General features: G+C 47.7%; 6 protein-coding genes and 1 non-coding gene across 13 annotated transcripts; 5 read left to right on the top strand and 2 right to left on the bottom strand.

Annotated features, from left to right (window-relative positions):
- Positions 1-238: 238 nt before the first annotated feature.
- Positions 239-1,545, top strand: LOC117851506 (protein EXORDIUM-like 2). The gene has a single exon (XM_034733329.2). It carries the CDS (start codon positions 338-340, stop codon positions 1,310-1,312), a length of 975 nt encoding a protein of 324 aa, XP_034589220.1. The 5' UTR covers positions 239-337; the 3' UTR covers positions 1,313-1,545.
- A 2,843-nt stretch (positions 1,546-4,388) lies between these two features.
- On the top strand, positions 4,389-5,869 carry LOC117853379 (aspartyl protease family protein 2). The gene has a single exon (XM_034735758.2). It carries the CDS (start codon positions 4,411-4,413, stop codon positions 5,812-5,814), a length of 1,404 nt encoding a protein of 467 aa, XP_034591649.1. The 5' UTR covers positions 4,389-4,410; the 3' UTR covers positions 5,815-5,869.
- A 209-nt stretch (positions 5,870-6,078) lies between these two features.
- Positions 6,079-9,670, top strand: LOC117851505 (uncharacterized). The gene is made up of 2 exons (XM_034733328.2): positions 6,079-7,314; positions 9,218-9,670. The coding sequence occupies exons 1-2, from the start codon at positions 6,155-6,157 to the stop codon at positions 9,225-9,227; spliced, it is 1,170 nt and encodes a 389-aa protein (XP_034589219.1). The 5' UTR covers positions 6,079-6,154; the 3' UTR covers positions 9,228-9,670.
- Positions 9,671-9,823: 153 nt separating this feature from the next.
- Positions 9,824-13,686, top strand: LOC117851504 (pentatricopeptide repeat-containing protein At3g20730). 3 transcript variants are annotated; one of them, XR_004639563.2, is made up of 3 exons: positions 9,824-10,881; positions 11,292-13,219; positions 13,468-13,686. XR_004639563.2 is itself a non-coding variant. In XM_034733327.2 (2 exons), exons 1-2 carry the CDS (start codon positions 10,254-10,256, stop codon positions 12,341-12,343), a joined length of 1,680 nt encoding a protein of 559 aa, XP_034589218.1. In that variant the 5' UTR covers positions 9,824-10,253; the 3' UTR covers positions 12,344-13,686. The 3 variants fall into 3 exon arrangements, 1 of the variants encoding a protein (XP_034589218.1); XR_004639562.2 differs by having other exon boundaries at positions 13,372-13,686; XM_034733327.2 differs by having other exon boundaries at positions 11,292-13,686.
- Positions 13,687-13,850: 164 nt separating this feature from the next.
- Positions 13,851-13,923, bottom strand: TRNAD-GUC (transfer RNA aspartic acid (anticodon GUC)). Its single transcript has one exon. It is a non-coding gene; the product is annotated as a tRNA-Asp (tRNA).
- Positions 13,924-14,054: 131 nt separating this feature from the next.
- Positions 14,055-15,506, top strand: LOC117851509 (ADP-ribosylation factor). The gene is made up of 5 exons (XM_034733336.2): positions 14,055-14,408; positions 14,530-14,620; positions 14,719-14,834; positions 14,956-15,081; positions 15,178-15,506. Exons 1-5 carry the CDS (start codon positions 14,352-14,354, stop codon positions 15,355-15,357), a joined length of 570 nt encoding a protein of 189 aa, XP_034589227.1. The 5' UTR covers positions 14,055-14,351; the 3' UTR covers positions 15,358-15,506.
- Positions 15,507-15,749: 243 nt separating this feature from the next.
- LOC117851507 (polyadenylate-binding protein 2) lies at positions 15,750-20,107 on the bottom strand. Of its 5 annotated transcripts, none has more exons than XM_034733333.2 (6): positions 19,901-20,107; positions 19,714-19,813; positions 18,639-18,703; positions 16,370-16,561; positions 16,121-16,236; positions 15,750-16,021 (listed from the first exon to the last, which is right to left on the bottom strand). In XM_034733333.2, the coding sequence occupies exons 1-6, from the start codon at positions 19,991-19,993 to the stop codon at positions 15,979-15,981; spliced, it is 609 nt and encodes a 202-aa protein (XP_034589224.1). In that variant the 5' UTR covers positions 19,994-20,107; the 3' UTR covers positions 15,750-15,978. The 5 variants fall into 5 exon arrangements, with proteins under 5 accessions (XP_034589224.1, XP_034589223.1, XP_034589225.1 ...); XM_034733332.2 differs by having other exon boundaries at positions 18,639-18,709; positions 19,714-19,807; XM_034733334.2 differs by having other exon boundaries at positions 19,714-19,807.
- Between the last annotated feature and the right edge of the window lie 74 nt (positions 20,108-20,181).

Raw genomic sequence — 20,181 nt, 5'->3', positions numbered from 1 at the left:
AACGGCAAGTCCGCATCTCCCATTCCCGATTTCGAATCGCGCTACGTGCATCTGCGAACGGACGGCGCCAGGAAATCCAAACCCGGAGCTGATGCACGCGCGCGTCATGCGCCTCGTAACTCCACGGCGCGCCCGCGGCACACCTCCCTCACGTCGTCGCCTTTACGCCCACACGCTCCAGCTTCCCGCTATATAAACCCGCCGCGACACCACGAGCTAGTCCCAACCCCAAGTGCCCGAACTCCTCACGCACCGCCACTACGTGCGCACCCGTTTGCACAAACTCGTGGCTCGATCAACACCTCATTGATCTCGACCTTCTCGCGCAGCAAGAACCATGGGCGGCGGGCGCAAGAAGCAGGCGTTCCAGCCGCTGCTGATCCGCTTCGTCCTCGCCGCCGTCGTGCTGAGCGCTGCGGCGGCGCCGCGGTGCGCGGCGTTCAACCCGCGCATGCTGTTCCTGGTGAAGCCCGACCCGATCGTGCTGCGGGACCACGGCGGCGCGCTGCTCACGGGGAACCTCACCGTCAACCTGCTCTTCTACGGGCGCTTCACCCCGGCGCAGCGCGCGATCGTCGCCGACTTCGTCCGCTCCCTCTCGACTGCTGCAGCGCCCCGGCACCGGGCCGCCGCCGCTCCGTCCGTGGCGTCGTGGTGGCGGACCACCTCGCTGTACCGCGGCGGCGGCGCGCGGGTGGCGCTCGGCAGGCAGATCCTCGACGAGCGCATGTCGTTGGGCCCGGGCCCGCTTTCGCCGGGCAACGTGACAGCGCTGGCGCGCGCCGCGGGGCACCACCGGGGCGCCGTCACGGCCGTGCTCACGGCCGCCGACGTCCCCGTGGTACCCTTCTGCGTGTCGCGGTGCGGCGCCCACGGCCGCGACCTCGCCGGCGCGCACGGCAGGGCGCGGTACGCGTACCTGTGGGCGGGGAATCCGGCGCGGCAGTGCCCCGGCCAGTGCGCGTGGCCGTTCCACCAGCCGCCGTACGGGCCCCAGGCGCCGCCGCTCGTGCCGCCCAACGGCGACGTCGGCGTCGACGGCATGGTCATCAGCCTCGCCGCGCTCCTCACCGGCACGGTCACCAATCCCTACGGGGACGGGTACTACCAGGGCGACGCCGGCGCCGGGCTCGAGGCCGCCACGGCGTGCGCCGGGATCTTCGGGAGCGGGGCCTACCCCGGGTACCCCGGGAAGCTGCTCACGGACCCGGCCACCGGCGCGAGCTACAACGCCGTCGGGCTGGGCGGGAGGAAGTACCTGCTCCCGGCGTTGTGGGACCCGACGACCTCGCAGTGCAAGACACTTGTGTAGACATGGCGGGACTGACGCCCGCAGCGCGTGGAGACGGCCAAGTGCTTTGCATGAGGGAGGAAAAATAAATGCCTCATTTATTTCCATTCCTTTTGTTCAGTTTGTTGCATGTACTTGTAGTTTGCTCTCCGAGGAGCATTTGTAGTAGGATGTCTGTGCTAATGGATTTGCATGTTATGTTTAAACACGAAGTAATACTACTATCTCTACTTGAAGTAGTAGTTTGTTCTCCAGGAACGATTTTATGATGCATTTTAGGATGTCTCACGGCGGTAGTCTCCGGAGGTCACTGCTCGGTCGCTTGGCCTAAGATCTATTGCGCTACAGAATTGGGAGGACTCGGGCTCATTGATCTGAGGGTCATGGGATGGGCCCTCCGCCTCATATGGTCCTGGCTAGGTCGATTGGATCCTGACAAAACCTGGATAGATCTACCTGCAGCCCATGATAAGGAGGTGGTCGCGATGTTTGAGGCATCTCTTCTGGACAATCACCTTTATTCTAGTCGGATAGAGGGCTTAACGGGTCTTTAATTAAGGAAGTGGCCCCAGATCTTTACCAGGCGATCCCAACAAGGTGCCGCAAAACTAGAACCGTTAAGGACGCCATGACCGGTCGAAGATGGGTTAGGGATCTAAAAGGGGCACTCACAATATAGGTCATTGCCCAATACCTACGTTTGTGGGACCGTCTCCAGGACATAGACCTAAACCCCGAAGTCCCAGACCCATTCAGTGGAAATGGTACCGGATGGAAGGTACTCGGCAAAGACCACGTACAAGGTCTTCTTCCATGGTCATACCTACTTGCCAGGTGGGAAAACAATCTGAAAAGCGAGGGTACTGTTAAAGTGCAAATTCTTATTCTGGTTGGCCGTCTACAAATGATGCTGGACATTAGATCGTTTGTCTCGTCACGGCCTACCAAACTACGGCAACTGTGCGTTGTGTGCACAGGAACCGAAAACGGTCGATCACCTTCTGTTAGGATGTGTCTTCAACAGGGAATGCTGGTTTAAACTGCTCCGGGTCTCCGGAAAGCAGGTCTAACCCCAGCTATAGGGAGGAGTTGTTGTCGTGGTGGTTACAAGGTCGAAAAAGGATTGACAAAGCGATCCGAAAAGGTTTTGACTCCTTGATCATGCTGACGATTTGGAAAATTTGTTTAGAACGGTACAATAGGATTTTTAGGGGGAGGCCATGTCGGTGACAATGGTACTGACCGTATTCTTGCTGAAGGAGGATGCTGGATCGAAAGCGGGCTAAAGGAGCCGTCATTCTTCATTAGGTCTTATGGCTAGTTTTAGTTCGTCATTAGTGGTAGGTCGTTTTTTCTTCTAACTTTCTTTGTAAGTTTTCCTTTCTGTTTTAGGTAAGAGGTCATTTAAAACCCTGTCCAAATCTCTGCTTCTTTTGAATGAAATACTTGCCCAGGCAAGTTCTCAAAAAAAAAATTAGGATGTCTCTGCCAATAGATCTGCATGTTATGTTTAAGTTTAGTTGTTCACAGCTCCTACAAACAAAAATCACCGGCAACTGCTAAATATGCTAGTATGTTTAAGTGTTAAATGCTGCTTCTCGGAGGAGCATTTGTAGGATGTCTGAGATATGGATTTGAATGTTTCGTTTACTACTATTATCAATCCATTTTGTCCATTTACCCTCATATATAAAATTTATGTTTGACTTGTGCACAGAACTATTTCGATTGGTCCAATCTACTCTATAACAATTTTTTTCTTTTTTATTTCTCTTGGTACAAATTGAGTTTAAGTTCAAAGTTGTGATTGGATAGAGATGACTTATGTTTAAAAAATATTTTAAAATTTTTTCATAATTATTTTCATAGGTTAAGAACATTTAATACATAATGAACTTAACGATACAAACATGCGTGAAAAGTAATTATAAAAAAATTCTAATGTATTTTTCTAGGAGATCATGTTATAAGTCTGCTTGTAAAATTTGAAATTGAAACTCCAAACTCCAGCTGTGCATGGAGAAAGGAAAAAAAAGTAAATCCCTTTAGGAGGTGGATTAGACTTTCAATGGAGTAAATTGAATCTAAAGTTTGTTATGAGGTTAATAGGATAAAGCGGATCGACGAGGTGCGCACAATGGACTTTTGTTTGTTTAAACATGGAGTAATGCTATCTCTACTTGAAATCATCATTATTTTTGTTCACATTCCTTGTTCAATTTGTTGAGTACTTGCATGTACTCCCTCCGGGCTGGGCTCCGGCCCATGACAAATTAACGAATAACACTATTGAGTACTTGTGTATCAATTGGTTAGTTTTGCTGTGGTGGAACCTAATAATCTCGTTTGAGTCTTAGACTCAATCTAGGTGTTCGTATTTTTTCTAAAATTATTTCAAAATAAATGGAACATCCATCGATAGATGAGTTCTAATGAAAACTAAAACAAATCAGCAAAACCAACATGCATATTGGCATGAGTAAATTCGAGGTCGGGATTGGGAGTTAATTTCGGCGGTTTGTCCACGAATGTAAACGAGGAAATAGTGAGAATAGGCAGAGAAGTTGGTCTGTTGCGAAACGTGCCAGAAATCAGAAAATGGGTCGATGCACGGTGTTGTTTTGCACTTGCAGTCTTGCACACAGGATTAACTTCTATAGCTGCACTACCCAGTGGCAAATTAAATTAGCTAGGAATGCTAATCTGAAATTTGGGGCATGTGCGATGGCGCACTCTGCAATTGCTCATATACAGGCCCGACGAGCAGTCTACTGGTTTTGTACTAATAAAGACTAGTGTTGCATGATAAAGGCATCCGAAGCCTCTATCTTCGTTTTTTATTTTTAATCCTTTTTAAGTTTATTTTTAAAGTTGTGGGGGGTTATTTTTAAAAATAAATTAAAAAAGGTTAAAAATAAAAAATTCTTATCTTCAAGATAGAACTCCCATCTCCTGATGGCAGTTATAGATAGCTCCTGCCGCCCACTTGTACCCAATGCAAAATCTTCAAGATGCTATCCTCAAGATAGAAAACTGACGTGAGGCCTGAGCTCTCTCTCTATATCTTCTCTAACCAATGCGGACTTGCCATCGACATTCGACAACACCCATCACGCACCATGGAGGCGAAGCTCACTACCAGTCTTGCTATCCTCACCGCACTACTCATCATGCATCACCCCTCTATCACAGCCGCCGCCACCATTGCCCACCACACAACAACGCCGGCCAACGCTAGCTTGGCAACCGGTTTCAGCCTCCAGCTGGTGGTCCCCGACCACGACGACCTAGACCACACCGTCCGCCGCGGCAGCGACGGCTTCCTGCATCTGCAGAGCCTCCGCACCGACCTACCGCCACGCCCGCCATCAGGCGCTAACAGCTCCTCGGCGGCGAGCGCCACCACCCTACGCCCAGAGATGACGTACACCCCGCTACGCCTGCCAAAAGCCTTGGTCATCGGCGTCGGCACCGGCGCCGGGCACCAGGACTACCTCTTCCAGGTCGTCGACACCTCGAGCCACCTGATATGGATGCAGTGCATGGGGTGCGACCCGCACTCCCCGCAGCGCCACCGTCTCTTCGACTCGACCACCTCGCCGACTTACCACCTCGTCGCCGGCACCGACCCGTTCTGCCGGCCGCCCTACTGGTCCGAGTTCAACGGGGAAGCGTGCGCTTTCCGCTTCGACGGCCCGAGGGACATGTCCGTCGAGGGCTACTTGGGCACCGACCAGCTGACCTACAACAACGCGGTGCACCAGAACGTCCCCTTCGGTTGCGCCCACAAGGCCCACCATTTCCAGAACGACGGCGTGTTCGCCGGCGTCATCGGCGCGGCGGCCGTGGCCCGCGGGCTCACGCGGTTCTCCTACTGCCTCTTCCACGGCGGCGAGACGAACCGCCAGGGATTCCTCCGTTTCGGCACCGACGTCCCGCGCAACCCGCGGTACAGGACCACCGAGATCCTGCCGGCGGCGGCGCTCGACGCCGCCCATGACTCGTCGGGGCACTACGTTAGCCTCGTCGGCGTCAGCCTGGGCGCCCGCAGGCTCGACGGGATCCGGCCGGAGATGTTCGCCCGCCGCGAGGACGGGCAGGGAGGGTGCGTGGTCGACCTCGGCACGCCGGTGACGGTGATGGCTCGGGCGGCGTACGACGTCGTCGAGGAGGCCGTGTGGTCGGACCTCGAGCGCCACGGAGCGGAGCGGGTGGGGCGGCGCGGGTACGGCCTCTGCGTCCGGGCGTCGGAGGCGATGAAGGGGCGCCTCCAGTCGCTGTCGCTTCACTTCTCCGGGGACGAGGAAGCGGTGCTGGTAGTCGCGCCGGAGCAGCTGTTCTTGATGATGGATGACGAGCAGGGGCGGATCGCGTGCCTTGCCGTAACGCCGGGACGCCGAACCGTCATCGGCGCGTTGCAGCAGGTGGATACGCGGTTCGTGTTCGACCTGAAGGACTCCAAGCTTTCGTTTGCACCGGAGTCGTGCATCCGGGACACCGTACCGTCGAAGCCGTTTAAATGATGATCCAACCATGCTATTTTCGTAATAAATAAAATCAGGAACACATCGTGAGAATCTCGTGTATGTGCTATGTATGCCTCCTATGAAAAATTTTCTGCATACGCGCGTCATGACGAAGAAGGCCGAATTTTAAAAAAACATAGAGAAGGCACAAGCAAGATGCCGGTTAACAACTGCTGCCGATGGTCCACCAGTTAGGCCCAAATGCTGCCACTCGGCCCGTAGAGCCCAACCATTTCGCCGCAAGTTCGCAACGCCTCTCCGGAGCATCAGTTCCCCTTCCCCACTTCGCCTCTCCGATCCCGCACGCCACCGCCGCATCGCCACCGGCACGGTAGCCATGTCCAACCCCGGCTCGTCCCCCCCCTCCGCCTCCGCTCACCACGACCACGAGCACACCCCGCTCTGCCGCTCCTGCGGCGCGCCCACCACGGCGCCGACCCCGCCCCCCTGGTCGGGGACCTCCGACTCCCCGCCGCCGGCGTACCGCCCGATCCGCCTCTCGGCCATCAACGCGCCCACCAACACCGCCTCCATCGTCCTCTCCCCAGTCCCGCAGCCCCTCCCCGTGCCCCCGGCCGCGCCGCCCCACGCCTTCCAGACCCCCACCAAGCGGATCGCCTCCCCCGACGACATCGCCCGCTTCCACGCCTCGCTCCACGGCCGCCACTTCCTCGGTTTCGTCGCCGCGCTCTCCGCCTCCGTCCACGGCCGCAAGCTCTCCGACCCGCTCCCTTCCCCGCCGTCCCCCGCTGTCTCCGCGCTCCTCGGCCTCATCTCCGCGCTCGCGGCACTCGTCGCCTCCACCCCGCCGCTCCCGCACAACTCCCGCTACGGGAACCCGGCCTTTCGCCTCTGGCACGAGAAGCTCACCGACTCCGCCAACGACTTGATCGCGCGGATCACATCCACCGCCGCGTCCCCCGCGGACCTCGCCGGCGCCGAGGTCGAGCTCGTGCCGTACCTCCTCGACTCCTTCGGCAACGCCACCCGCATCGACTACGGGACGGGGCACGAGACCAACTTCGCCGCCTTCCTCTACTGCCTCGCGAGGCTCGGGCTCATCACCGAGCCTGATTACCCTGCCGTCGTCCTGCGCGTCTTTGCAGAGTACCTCAACCTCATGCGTACGCTGCAGGACACGTACCAGCTGGAGCCTGCGGGCTCCCATGGCGTGTGGGGCCTTGACGATTTCCATTTCCTGCCCTTCATATTTGGGGCCGCGCAGCTTATTGATCACAAGTACATGAAGCCCAAGTCGATTCACAATCCAGATATCTTGGAGAACTTCTCCAAGGAGTACATGTACCTGGCATGTGTTGCATATGTGAAGAAGATAAAGAAGGGGCCGTTTGCTGAGCATTCACCGATGTTGGATGATATCAGTGGTGTGCCAAATTGGAAGAAGGTGAATAGTGGGCTGCTCAAGATGTACAAGGCCGAGGTGCTTGAGAAAGTGCCGATCATGCAGCATTTCCTCTTTGGTTCACTAATCAAATGGTATGAGTCATAGCACTACATATTTTTTCTTGGCATGTATTTGGTGCCCATGAATTGATCTTGTTAGTTCCAACTTAGAACAAGAGCTTCTAGTGTAGGGAATGGCTGAGAAACCTGCTGAATTGTGCAGTGAGTAATTCAGTTCTGTTTCTAGACTGGGTTTGGTATATGAGTCATGAAAGATGAATATATGATTGATAACCACATCAAAAAGGAAAATAGATGTCATTTTTATCCATTGGAACCTCTGGATACAGCATTGTTTGGGAAGAAGTTATTATAATGCAGATTACTTGTTTCCTTTGCATTTATCTGGCATTGCATTGTTGTAATTAGGGAAAATTCTATGGTGTGATCCTTTAGCCTGTTTTGCCTGATAGGCTAACTCTGTAATGATTTGCAGTTCCCCGGTCAAGTAGTTGTGTTTTCAAATTTGTGTATGATAAATGTTGTCTGAGAGACACCCAAAATGGTTGCTTTCTTGCTTTTACTTTACTCATCCAAACCCTTCTCTTTCCCATTTCCATGGTATCTCTAATCATTGTTGTAGAACCCCCTATGTTGGAAAGATATACCAAAATTAATGTGGCTGATAACTAGTTGGGTAGCATCAAGTGCCAGCTAGAAGAGTAGACCTGTTCAGACCCAAGTAAGGTTATGGACAGAAAAGTTGCGATCAAACAGTGTTTGGATAAAATACTTGAAGGTTGTTATGGATGAAAGCAGAAAAAAGTGAGATTAAACTGAATTCATATGATTTACTGGAAGACAGCTATCTGTTTACTAGCATGAACAAATAATATGCTTGAAGTTATTTGTGGAATTTTGTGATGCTAAATCACCTAACATAACGTACCACTGAATCATTGGATAGTTCTATCTAGTCCATGGTGAGATCTTGGATTGGCCTAGCTAGTAGGTCACTCTTTATGTTCAATAAGGTCAACATGTCCTTTTTATCATTTTATGGTTATATTTTGCATTTCGCATGTCATTCAGTTCAAATGCCCAAAATAGTCAAATTTTCTGTAGGCCATTTGTACAAAAACCGTCCACATTCAATGCTTAAGTTGATAATAATTTGTCTAGCATGTTTCTTGTTCTTGATGCCAATGTGCATTTTTCCTTCATATTGTTTCTGAAACATGAATTAAAAAAATAGCTTGTAACTATTGTAAGAAAGTTGTTCTTATTACTTCAATATTTTTATTTACTCTGCGTGCACTTGCCATTCTATTATTATAATTGTCTTGATCACTTGTATGATGTGTTCCTTTTGTACCGTTACACATTTTGGTTCAGAGAATGGAATAAGGTACCATTGCCCAATTTTCGTGAATCCAGTTTGACAAGTTTCGTGACTAAACACTCTTTACCCAATTTTCCATAACGCATGCTGCATTACCCACATCACAGAAGCATCACAGGTTTTGGTGTTTTATACTTGACCAGCCAATTTTGAAGCGGTATCTATTTAATGCAATAGAGCAACTAGCTAGTAGCTACAGATATGTACTTTGTCTCAGAAAAAAAAAACAACACAACTGGATAGGTAGCCAAGAACAGTACCATCAACACATTTTCCCCGGTTTTTATCAGTTTTTTTGAAAAGTCTCTGTCATTCAAAACACCTTAAAGTGCAATAAGTCAGTTTGAAACAGATCCCCATTGCTTGGGTTACATACAGCTACATTAGTAGTAGCCTAGCCGACACACATGCTGTTTCATGAATTGATAGATAAATTGGGTCTTTGTTGATAGTTGAAAGTTCAAACTAATTGCTACTAAATGAAACCATTGTTAGTGATGCCTGATACAGACTATTGTTGCTTACTGCTGCCTGCATTTTTATTCACGAGAACTGCTGATTGAACATTTGGTTTCTGTGCTCTGTTCTTTTCAGGGAGGACTAATGCCATCTAAAGAAGCTCCCCGTGATCTGTGAGAACTCCTGTGTGATGCAAGGACTGGTTGTACAGTGACGCTGCCCAGAGTCTGTAGAGAAAAGACCTATATAAGGTCATTTTTCCTTCTAGGGTGAATGGGTTTTCTGTATGTTTGCGATAGCGTGCCATCACATCTGCTATTATGCCGCTTCAAATTCTGGGAACCTGTCACTTCCTTCTCAGCTTGCATCTCCTTGAGGACATTGTAGTAGTAGCTGAATAAACACCTTGTATGGAGGCTTTTTAATGTAGATGACGAGAGCAGTGGAGCAGTTTTTTCCTTTTCTTTTTTTTTTCTTTTGTAAGGATCAGTGAATGGAAGCCTGAAACGTGCTGCCGCTTGTAGTGGGTTTGCACTGTGACTTATGCTGTTGTCAGTCTTCATCTTGATTGACCGTTTGACCTCTGAATTCCTGATCCTTAGCAAAGTGGCACCGTCGAAGAAAAAGAAAAATCCAACGTCTGGTACCGTCCTGTTTTATTTGGTGAGATGTTTAATCTTTTGTTTCTTCTACAAGTTGAGTTGAAAATTTGTAAAATGCTTCGCCAAGCTTTATCCTTTTCAAATTTGTCCTGAATATGAACTTTGCACTAATGTTGAGGATCCTCATTTCCGAAGGAAAAGGCTTCGCACTCATCGCTATTGCACATTTTGCGACTAGTGAATCTTTTTGTATTTTTGTTCCCGCGAAGCTTGTCGTCAAAACTCAAAACTAATCTTATATATATAAAAAAAATTCAAAACTCCTTTTCAAAAAAAAATCAAAACAAACAGGTACTACAAATAAATACCCCTCAAAAAATAAATATCCCTCAAAACCAGCGCATGAATCCTCAAAACCAAACGAATAAACTGCCATCAGCGCCGAGCACCGTCGTCTACCTCGACTGCGGCAACCTTCTCCAGCTACCATCCCTGCGTCCTGCTTCCCTCACGACCTCAACATCGGCAGGATGCGGTAGACCCGTGGGTGTCAAATAACTCGCGCCGCAATGACCCTTGCCAATGGCCCGAGATCCGCCGCCGCGCTTTACTCCTCCCTGCTCCAGAGCTTCATCGGCTCCAACGCCTTCCGGGAAGGCAAGTCCGTGCACTGCCGGATCATCCTCGAGTCCTCCGCCTCGCCTCCGGACCTCCACCTCAGCACCAAGCTCGTCATCTTCTACTCCCACTTCGGCGACGTCGCGGCCGCCCGCAGGGTGTTCTACGGAATGCCGCACCGGAGCGTGGTGTCCTGGACGGCCATGGTCTCCTCGTACACCAAGAACGGCCGGCCCCGGGAGGCGCTGGAGCTGTTCGCGCTCATGCTCCGGTCCGGCACCAGGCCGAACCAATTCACCTTCGGGAGCGCGGCTAGCGCGTGCTCGGGCGCCCGGTGCGCGAGGAGCGGGGAGCAGGTGCACGCGTGCGCGGCCAAAGGGAGGTTCGCGAGGGACATGTTCGTGCAGAGCGCACTCATGGACATGCATCTGCGGTGTGGGTCGGTGGCGGATGCGAGTCGGCTGTTTGCAGAGACGGAGAGGAAGGACGTCGTGTCTTGGAATGCCCTGATCAGGGGGTTTGTGGAGCGCAGGCATTACAGTGATGCGCTTGGATTGTTCTCATTAATGCTGAGAGATGGTAAATTAATTATCTTGTTATTCACTGGCTTGAAATATTCTGCTTATCTTTATGCACCTCAAATCCACACGTCCCCTTGTACACTAAGGATATCACTAGAGTAGATTACATTAGTTCAGTATTTCTAGTGAAAAGGAAAAAGACAATACATGATACACTAATATGCTAAACTAATTGATGGCAAAATGGATGATTTTTCTCTCATTTAAACAGACTATATAGAATAATGAGTACTGCTAAGTGCTAAATGGAACATCTCTTTATGTGAGAATATTGGTGGCTAGGTGTGTGATAATTATTTTCAATGAAGCCTCACCAATTGCTTCCATCCGTTTTAATTTCTTTGTTATGCTGTTTTTCCTTTTTATTTCTCATTCAATATGCGATACATCTCCCTTTTGTTTGGACAGCAATGCTGCCTGATCATTTCACATTTGGAAGTGCTCTAAAGGCTTGTGGAGCAGTGAGTGCGCTTTCCAACGTGGAGCTAATTCACAATTGCATCATCAAGCTGGGTTATTGGGATGAAAAGGTTGTTACTTCACTTATCGATTCTTATGCAAAATGTCGGAGCTTGAGCAGTGCAAGGATGATATACGACTCCATGTGTGAACCAGACCTCATGTCATCTACTGCACTGATCAATGGGTACTCTATGTATAGAAACCACAGCGAAGATGCAATGAAGCTCTTCTGTAAGATTTATCGTGATGGTTTAAGAATTGATGGTTTTCTGTTAAGTTCTTTGCTTGCCATTTGTGCTAATATAGCATCAATAAAATTCGGGGCACAAATTCATGCTTATATCTGCAAGAAGCAACTTATGGGTGATGCAGTATTGGACAATGCTCTAGTTGACATGTATGCAAAAGCTGGAGAATTCTCAGATGCCAGACGCGCTTTTGATGAAATGCCCCACCGAAATGTGATTTCTTGGACTTCACTTATTACTGCCTATGGGAAAAATGGTTTTGGAGAAGATGCTGTGACCCTTTTTGACAAGATGGAGGAGGATGGTGTAAAGCCGAATGAGGTGACATTCCTCGCCCTTCTGTCTGCATGTAGTCACTCTGGTCTTCTGAACAAAGGGATGGAGTATTTCACTTCCATGATGAGCAAGTATGGTATCAATCCAAGAGCGGAGCATTACAGCACTGCTATTGACCTTCTTGCTCGTGGAGGTCAGTTAGAAGATGCATGGAAGCTTGCTCAGAAGATGAATGCTGAACCCAACTCATCAATGTATGGTGCAATGCTTGGAGCTTGTAAAATACATGGAAATGTGCCTCTAGGAGAAACTGCAGCCAAGAATCTTTTCAGTATGGATCCTGAGAGTTCTGTAAACTATGCTGTTCTTGCAAACATGTATGCAGAGTCATGTTTATGGGAAAATGCTCGGAGGACCAGAAAATTATTGGTGGAAACATCCAGAGGAAAAGAAGTTGCTTGCAGTGTCATATGAGAAGTCTATGGTTGACAGAGACAAAATTTCCTAGGTGATGGTTATCTGCCTATATAAATGACAAGAAGAGTCTGGAATCTGAATAACCTTTCAACCATGGTTCAGGATCCCAGGTGAACATGAGGCCTGACATACAAGCCTCCTCAACTTGCATAACTCTGAACTCACTCATAACAACAGGGAACTTGCGACTTATCAGCAGCCATCATGTTGGTTCACACAGCTTATCCTTGACATGGTCAATTGTGCCAAAGCCTCAGAAACTGAGATTAGGTATCGATTCCTTTTCAGATGGTTATCATGGTGAGCCATTCAGCAGAATAGAATCGCAGACCCTGCATAGCACAATTATTTCAGCAACATGCGATGCAGTGTATGTTCTGACACTACCAATGCAGTTAAAGGCTCTCTGATTACTTACTGCATATTTGTATCCTACAAAAAAAGATCCCTAAACAGTAAACAGAACAAATACCCCATGTCATTCAAAAACACTTCAAACCTTGGATTTCCATCTGGCAGTACACATTATTGAATTAAAATGAAAAATCTGGACGACTCCAGAAGACAACAAATGTAGAATGTAGGTCCTCAATGGCTCTTGGTTAAATAATGGTACAACTTGAAAAACAAAGAAAAGGAACAAAGGTTCATAATCATGTTCTTCCAAACGAAAACTAGACAAAATAACTAAGGAATCCGTAAACACAGTAGATGATTTAAAGATTCAAAGATGCAAATCACAAATTGAACCAACAGTCGCAATGCCAAGGATAAGCTGTGTGAACTAACAAATTAGGGTTGCTGTTCAGTGCTGACATCCTGGATGAAATCCAGGATCTGGTGGCAGGGGATGCTCTTTTCCTTGGTTAAGTGGTAAGAACTAACAGAGCTAGTCTTTTCATTTGTTCTTTAAGTAAGAGGTTATATTTTGGGAAACTGGCACGAATTAGCTAATTCAGTCCGACAATGGTGGTAAAGGTTTGAATTTCCTCAGTTTGCTAATACTGCATCGTTGTTGCTTGCAGTGATGAGAGTTCAACTACTAGAAGAGTTCTTTCCTTTTCTTATGTAACTGATTACAGACCAGAGAGCCTTAATTCGCCCTGTTCTGTTTTAATTAGGCAGAGGAACTGGATGAGACCGGTGATGGGGTTATGCTGTGGATAATTCCAATCCCCCAACGGCCTTATGATGCTGTTCTGACCGTCTGGTGAAAGGCATATGTTGCCGACAATTTTCCTCCATTTTTGTTGATACCGTTCACCATTCAGAACTTGTTTCGGTTATTCACACCGAGTGATTTCTTATGAGCGTGAAAGATGTAGTGGTTCAGCTTTGTATATGGACTATTCTGCATGAACGAACTTAACTAATTTCTCTACGTTATATTTATTATCTTAAAAAATGGCTGTTACAGCTGCAGTACCGCATCTCTCTTTGTTTAGGAGGTAGCCTGATTGATTTGCGTTGGCAAATGAAAACTGTAGTGACAAATAAAAAAAAACGCCGTTGCCGGGGATCGAACCCGGGTCCACCCGCGTGACAGGCGGGAATACTCACCACTATACTACAACGACCTGGTTGTTGATCGGCTGCAGAAAAGGTATCTTTTCTTAATACTTACGGCCTCATTCACGTGCGACAGCACCTGATACTAACAAAATCGACGAATGCCTGAGCTGACAACACTGTCGGTGCCATCTGCCATGACCATGACTCCATGAGCACTAGAGCACAGCAATCGCTCGATGTGGCTTCGTGCTCCCATGTCAAACCAACTGCAGATTCTCGTTCTCCGTCGGTACAAGTCAAACACCGACGTCGAACCAACTGCAGATGACTTCATAAACAAAGCGGCAACATGGACCACACGTCGATCAAATCATCCCTGATGAGCAATAGAATCGAGCAAATAAAGCAACCAGAATCTGGCGCAAAAAAGAGTCTGAACTCTGCGTAGGAGTAGGAACAGGGAGGAGCGAGGAAGAATAGCGCTGACGCGAGCATGGGCCAGTCGCTGATGAAGCTCTTCTTCGACAATTCCTGCCAGAAAGAAGTGAAGGTAACAATCACCAACAACCATCGCCATTGGTGCAGATGGCATTGTGATTAAGCTCTTCTTGTCGCTCTGAATCCTTTCTCGGTTGTGCTTTTTTTTCTTCCTTGCCCCTGTGCCGATGTAGGTCGTGATGCTCGGGCTGGACGCCGCCGGCAAGACGACGATCCTGTACCGGCTGCACGTCGGCGAGGTGCTGTCGACGGTGCCGACAATTGGTAGATTTCTGCAGCTATCGACATTGATTCTAGCACATACATTGCGAGCATGGACTGGAGAGGCGTTGCGAGTTGACGAATAATCGTTGCTTCTTCAGGTTTCAACGTGGAGAAAGTGGAGTACAAGAACGTGGCCTTCACGGTCTGGGACGTGGGAGGGCAGGACAAGCTGCGGCCGCTCTGGAGGCAGTACCTGAGCAACTCGGACGCCTTGGTTGGCATTCTTCCGATCTTTCCCCCCATCCCATCTGATCTACCATTCCTTTGGAACGCTGCTGGAGTCCGAATTCAGAGCCTGAAACTGAAATTGTTTGTTAATCCCATTGGCGTTGCAGATATACGTGGTTGATTCGGTGGACAGGGACCGGGTTGGCGTTGCCAGGGAGGAGTTCCAGGCCATCGCCAAGGACCCGCTCATGCTCAACAGCGTCGTCCTGGTGCTGGCCAACAAGCAGGATATGGTAACTAGCGATGGAACCCAACCTAATAGCCGAGGCACAGAACACGTAGAGATCCTGCTCTCATCTCTGCTTGTATTTTTCCCTCCCTGCGCGCAGAAAGGGGCGATGAAACCGCCCGAAGTGGGCCAGCGCCTGGGCCTGTATGACCTCAAGAACAGGACGTCGCGCGTGGTGGGGGCATGCGCGCTCACCGGCGAGGGCCTGCACGAGGGGCTCGGCTGGCTGGCGGCGACGCTCAAGGACGCGCACGCCTGGGGAAGCTCCGTCCGCTTCTAGCGTTAGCCGACGGCACATGCGTCGGTACACAGATTTTTGCGTTCTGTACACAGGATCGAGTGTTGATGCAAACTGATTTTGGTCACTTGTGTTTAGTTGACCAGAGAACTGGCCATTTTACCGAGGCGTATATGCAAGTGTTGTTTACATATTTGTGCTTTTAATACGGGTGAAACAGTGCGTACGTCATCACGTCAGTGGTGAATGGTGACCGGGCACGCGACTACGCGAGGTTTGGATTTCTCGACATCTCCACATTTAGGTGAACGGAATAGTTAGATGTGATAAAGAAGTAAAGATGCACTAGCCTAAAATAAGACGATCATATGCCAACCTCAAATTCATTCAAGCAACACACGTTAATAGTGGCCTCTATCGCCGCAACAGCAACATCACAATTCACAATAGTACCTTACGTGTAACCAAATCGTAATCGTTTTACACAACTGTCACTGAAAGTAAACAATACAGTACAAGCCTTAAACGCTGTCAATTCAGAAACATGTCTGGGAAGATGGTGTCAAGCTATGAAATAACAGAACGCAGGGATAAGGTCCAGCTTCCTCTTCAATTTGAACCGACTATGGTCCATGTGCTGACAACTCTATGGAGACCTGATCTTCAAAAATAAGGTCTGCGCGGGCGGCGGAATCTGGGGAACCTCCTGCGCATCAACAAAAACAAACGGGAGTTAGAAAAGCTGAGTGATCGTAATAAGGTCTGCCCAGATGCCATGAAGCTAAGTAGACAGTTGACAACTCACCCATAGCCATAAGGACTATAACCATACGGCCTCATGTAGGGGTGCCCATGGTATGGATTGAAACCTCGGCCGCGGGGTTGCTTCATCCCAGGAACATTAGTCCTCTTTGGTGCCACCTGATGAGGAAAAAAACAAGGTACTAATCTCAAAATGCGAATGTTTACCTGAAGAATAAGGGAATGGAGGGAGCAAAATGGAAATAGACCGTCAGCTGTACTTAGTGAAAGCAAGAAATAACAAGATTCACACCTTGAGTTGGCGGCCATGCAACTCTGACTCGTTCAGCTTAACAGCTTCCTGAACAGCTTCAACTTCAACAAATTCCACATAAGCAAAACCTTTAGGCTGCCCAAACTTGTCAGTCAGTATTGTCACTCTGTTGACAGTTCCGCAAGAATTGAAGTGCTGCTGTACTTCTTCTGGAGTGCAGGCATAGTCAACCTGCAGTTGTGATCACACAAAAAGTGAGTGGATTTGTATTTCCATGTAATTCAATAACCAATCGGCTGACAAGATGCAACCAAAACCAGACTTTGAATCTAAATTTTTTGCAGACAATAAACAATTCATTTGAAGCATCCACAAAAAGTCACTCAAGGTGCCTCTCTTCACATAGACGAAAATAGTACATGAGTCACAAGTCAGCTGTTCCAAATATCATATGAGACAAGTTGCACCAGAACTACTCAAATTTGTCCAGATGTGACTTTAATTCTTAAACACCGTTCCTATAAACCCATCTAGGTCAGCCTGTAGTTTGACAAAAAGTGATGTCCCAGCTAGTTTCATTATCCCTGCCAAGTCCCTAAACTTGCTCTACAGTGGTTACAAAGTTAACACCACATTGCCACTGCACAATAGAGCAAATTCCCAGACATAAAATAACTATTAAAATTTAAGGGCACCATGTCACAGTCAAAAGATTAATATGGAACTATTTTAACTTTACAGAACATCTACTTTGCATCTTCCAGCATATAGCTGAGCTAAATGAATGAATGCAAACTTGCCAGAAACATGTGCATAGCCTCGAAAAGGAACATGTATTTACGATGTGCCAGGCGATTCACTAATTACATAGATGAAGGTTTTTGAATGATAAACATATAGGTTGTACATAAATAAAACAAACTAAGAACCCCCAGTTAGAAATAGTCCACAAGCATTATGTCTAATGACAACAAAGACAAAACAGTCCATTGCTAGCACCATCCAGTACACCTATATGAATATCTTCTCTAGAAGATGACAATTTTTTCTGACACAAAATGGAGTTTGACCAGAAGTTAATGAGAAGTTTCTACTTTCTAGGATATAGTTGGTCAAATTATGAAATCTTCAACCACAAATAAAGAGAAGTTCTCATCAGGGCCACATGACATACATAAATTATCATGAAGCACTGGGGCTTTAGCTTATTATAATATGATTTGGCACCCTGCTATATTTACTGTTTATATTATGGCACTATGCCATGTACCCATAAGACAAAAGGATACACTTCGATGCTTAAGAAGTGTTCAAAGATCACACACAAGGCAAACTAATGGATTGAAGTTGACTTCTTTAAAAAATGGATTAAGAAGTGCCAAAGAGAATGTTTCAGCATGAAAGAGGGAAAACATCAATACAAAACTGCAGAAGAAACATCAAGTGTAAATCCCAACGGTCGAAGCTTCAACACAAGCATACAATGATTACAGTATACTCAGCATAAATGTGAGGTCAAACTTACATGTCATGCCTATGAACTGTGCCAGTAAATGGCTAATGATATCACGCCACATCAGTACCAGGAATGTGCCTGACACGTTCTCTGCTGGCTACCTTGGGGGATAATTCCTAGTCTATGATATCTCTTTTTCCTCTCTATATTTTCATCTTTTTTCTGTACTTTTTTTTACTTTTTTCAAATCATTTTTTTCTATTTTTCATTTTTTTCTCTTTCTTTTTTTTCAAGAACTTCTTTATAGGATTTTTCCTCTTTTTCTTTCCCCCATTAAGCTAACACTAGAACTTGTGCTGAGATTCAACCAGATGCCAAAACTTTGATTGAAAGGCTTGATTACAGCAGACTAACCTGCGACCATGGCCATTGCTCAATCAATGCAACAGAGAAAAACAAAAAGAAATAGATAAAGATAGAGGAGACAACTTATTATTTGTATCATGAACTGACAATAAGACCAAGTCCTGTTGTTCAATGAAATGGAATTTTGCAGCAGGGACTACAGATAATACAAACCCCACGTTGAAATAAGATTACTAATGGAGCCCCCACCCAAAGAGACATATTATATACTGGAAGTGAAAAAAACAAATAAAAAGGCAAGCACATCATTATTAAAACCCCAACTATAATATTTTAAACCAATTTTATATCTTTAGTTCGAAAAACATATTCTGGTAACAAGGACCAAAATGCGAATCATCAGATATATGCATAGCCATAGGTTATGAAATACTGAATTGTACATCAGTCCTCTTAAATTATATAAAGGGAAGAGATTAAACTTACATTTCCAACGAATACTGACCGAGCATCCATCTCCTCTTTGTTTTCAGATGTGGTTGCATTAGGATCTACACCTACAGAAAAATTAATGAATATAGGTATATTACAAAATGCAATCAAACAAAGGCTCAGGTTGGATAGGGGATGATTGGGATCCAAATCCATAGGATTACTAAAACCTAAAAATTTAAGACCAATGACACATATGTTCCTATTCCAAACATGCCATACATGTACGGACAAACACCAAGGTTCAGCTAAAACAGAAAGCTGAAGTTATTGCAATGGAAAATGGAGCGGATACCAAATACAAAGTCATCTTAGAATTTTGTTATCATGGCAAGCCTTCTAGCTCGACAGAAAGACCATGATAACAGAGGATATAAAACAGAGATGCAGGTCACAAACACCCATCCCACACGGAGCCTATTAAACACAAAAGCTACCCAAGCAGTAATATTACAGGGTAATATCATGTGGTGCATTCACATCCATGCAGCAACCAAAACAAAAATCTAAACAACGACCACATGGCTTCTAAAGCAACCAGTCAATTCCCAACTACTGACAAGCGGATGCAAGTTAATGCAGAATTGCTCACCCACCCTACTATAGATGAGCAGTAACACACTAACACCATGTCCTCGCAGCAGCAACAATGACCACACCACATCATCTCGCTTCTAAGTTCTAACACAATCAGCCAATTCCCAACTACCGATAAGCAGATGCAATTTAATACAAATTTCCCCAACCACCCTGCATTACTACAATGTCCGCACATCAACGAAAACAAGCACAGCAAATCATATAGCTTCCAAGTTCTAATCGAACCCGCTAATTTGAAACTACTGATAAGCAGCTGCATGCTAACGCAAATTATTTGCGCATTGGCCCTACACACATCAACGAAAACAAACCAGCACAGCAAATCATATAGCTTCCAAGTTCTAATCGAACCAGCTAATTTGCAACTATTGATAAGCAGCTGCAAGCTAACGCAAAACTTTTGCGCAACGACGTGGATCTTGTAACTTTTAGGGGAAAAGTAGCACACACGAGGAAGGGGATTCCGAACCTTGCATCTCCTTGGCGACCTTGGCCTGCATCTCGCGGAGCGCGGCGGCCTCCTCCTCCATCTCCTTGAGGCGGCGCTTCATCTCGTCGAGCTCCTGCAGCTGCGCACGCGAGCACGGGTCAGTACCACCGCTAGGGTTTGGGCGGCGAGGGGGCGGCGGCGGAGGTGAAGGGGTGCGGAGCGGGACCTTGGCCGCGTCGTCGCCGGCCCCGGACATGTCGACGTCCTCGCCGTCGACGGGGATCTCCTGGCCGTACACCTCGTGCTCCTCGTCCTCCATGGCCGCCGTGCCGCGTGCGAACTCGGCTGCTAGACGAAACCTGATGCGGTCCGCGATTCGGGAGGGGTGACCGGGTGAGGCTCGTGGGGGGCCGGGGATTAGCCGATTAGGGAAAAAATGGGGGCCTCGCAGGTTATATACTTATATAGCCGGCGGGAGCGTGTCGGACCAAGGATGGGGTGTGTTGC

The sequence above is a fragment of the Setaria viridis genome, chromosome 4, assembly GCF_005286985.2.
Source record: "Setaria viridis chromosome 4, Setaria_viridis_v4.0, whole genome shotgun sequence".
Lineage (NCBI taxonomy): Eukaryota > Viridiplantae > Streptophyta > Magnoliopsida > Poales > Poaceae > Setaria > Setaria viridis.
Note: the sequence above shows the minus strand (reverse complement) of the source record. Positions and strands in the feature narration are given on the sequence as shown.

Excerpts from the sequence above, each read along its gene's own strand:
- LOC117851506 (XM_034733329.2), top strand. The coding sequence starts at position 338 with ATGGGCGGCGGGCGCAAGAAGCAGGCGTTCCAGCCGCTGCTGATCCGC.
- LOC117853379 (XM_034735758.2), top strand. The coding sequence starts at position 4,411 with ATGGAGGCGAAGCTCACTACCAGTCTTGCTATCCTCACCGCACTACTC.
- LOC117851505 (XM_034733328.2), top strand. The coding sequence starts at position 6,155 with ATGTCCAACCCCGGCTCGTCCCCCCCCTCCGCCTCCGCTCACCACGAC.
- LOC117851504 (XM_034733327.2), top strand. The coding sequence starts at position 10,254 with ATGACCCTTGCCAATGGCCCGAGATCCGCCGCCGCGCTTTACTCCTCC. Across the intron at positions 10,882-11,291 it reads CTCATTAATGCTGAGAGATG|CAATGCTGCCTGATCATTTC; the intron begins GTAAATTAATTA and ends TTGTTTGGACAG.
- LOC117851509 (XM_034733336.2), top strand. The coding sequence starts at position 14,352 with ATGGGCCAGTCGCTGATGAAGCTCTTCTTCGACAATTCCTGCCAGAAA. Across the intron at positions 14,409-14,529 it reads CCTGCCAGAAAGAAGTGAAG|GTCGTGATGCTCGGGCTGGA; the intron begins GTAACAATCACC and ends GTGCCGATGTAG. Across the intron at positions 15,082-15,177 it reads TGGCCAACAAGCAGGATATG|AAAGGGGCGATGAAACCGCC; the intron begins GTAACTAGCGAT and ends CCCTGCGCGCAG.
- LOC117851507 (XM_034733330.2), bottom strand. The coding sequence starts at position 19,993 with ATGGAGGACGAGGAGCACGAGGTGTACGGCCAGGAGATCCCCGTCGAC. Across the intron at positions 16,562-18,638 it reads GGTCAGTATTCGTTGGAAAT|GTTGACTATGCCTGCACTCC; the intron begins GTAAGTTTAATC and ends TCACAACTGCAG. Across the intron at positions 16,022-16,120 it reads TATAGTCCTTATGGCTATGG|GAGGTTCCCCAGATTCCGCC; the intron begins GTGAGTTGTCAA and ends GTTGATGCGCAG.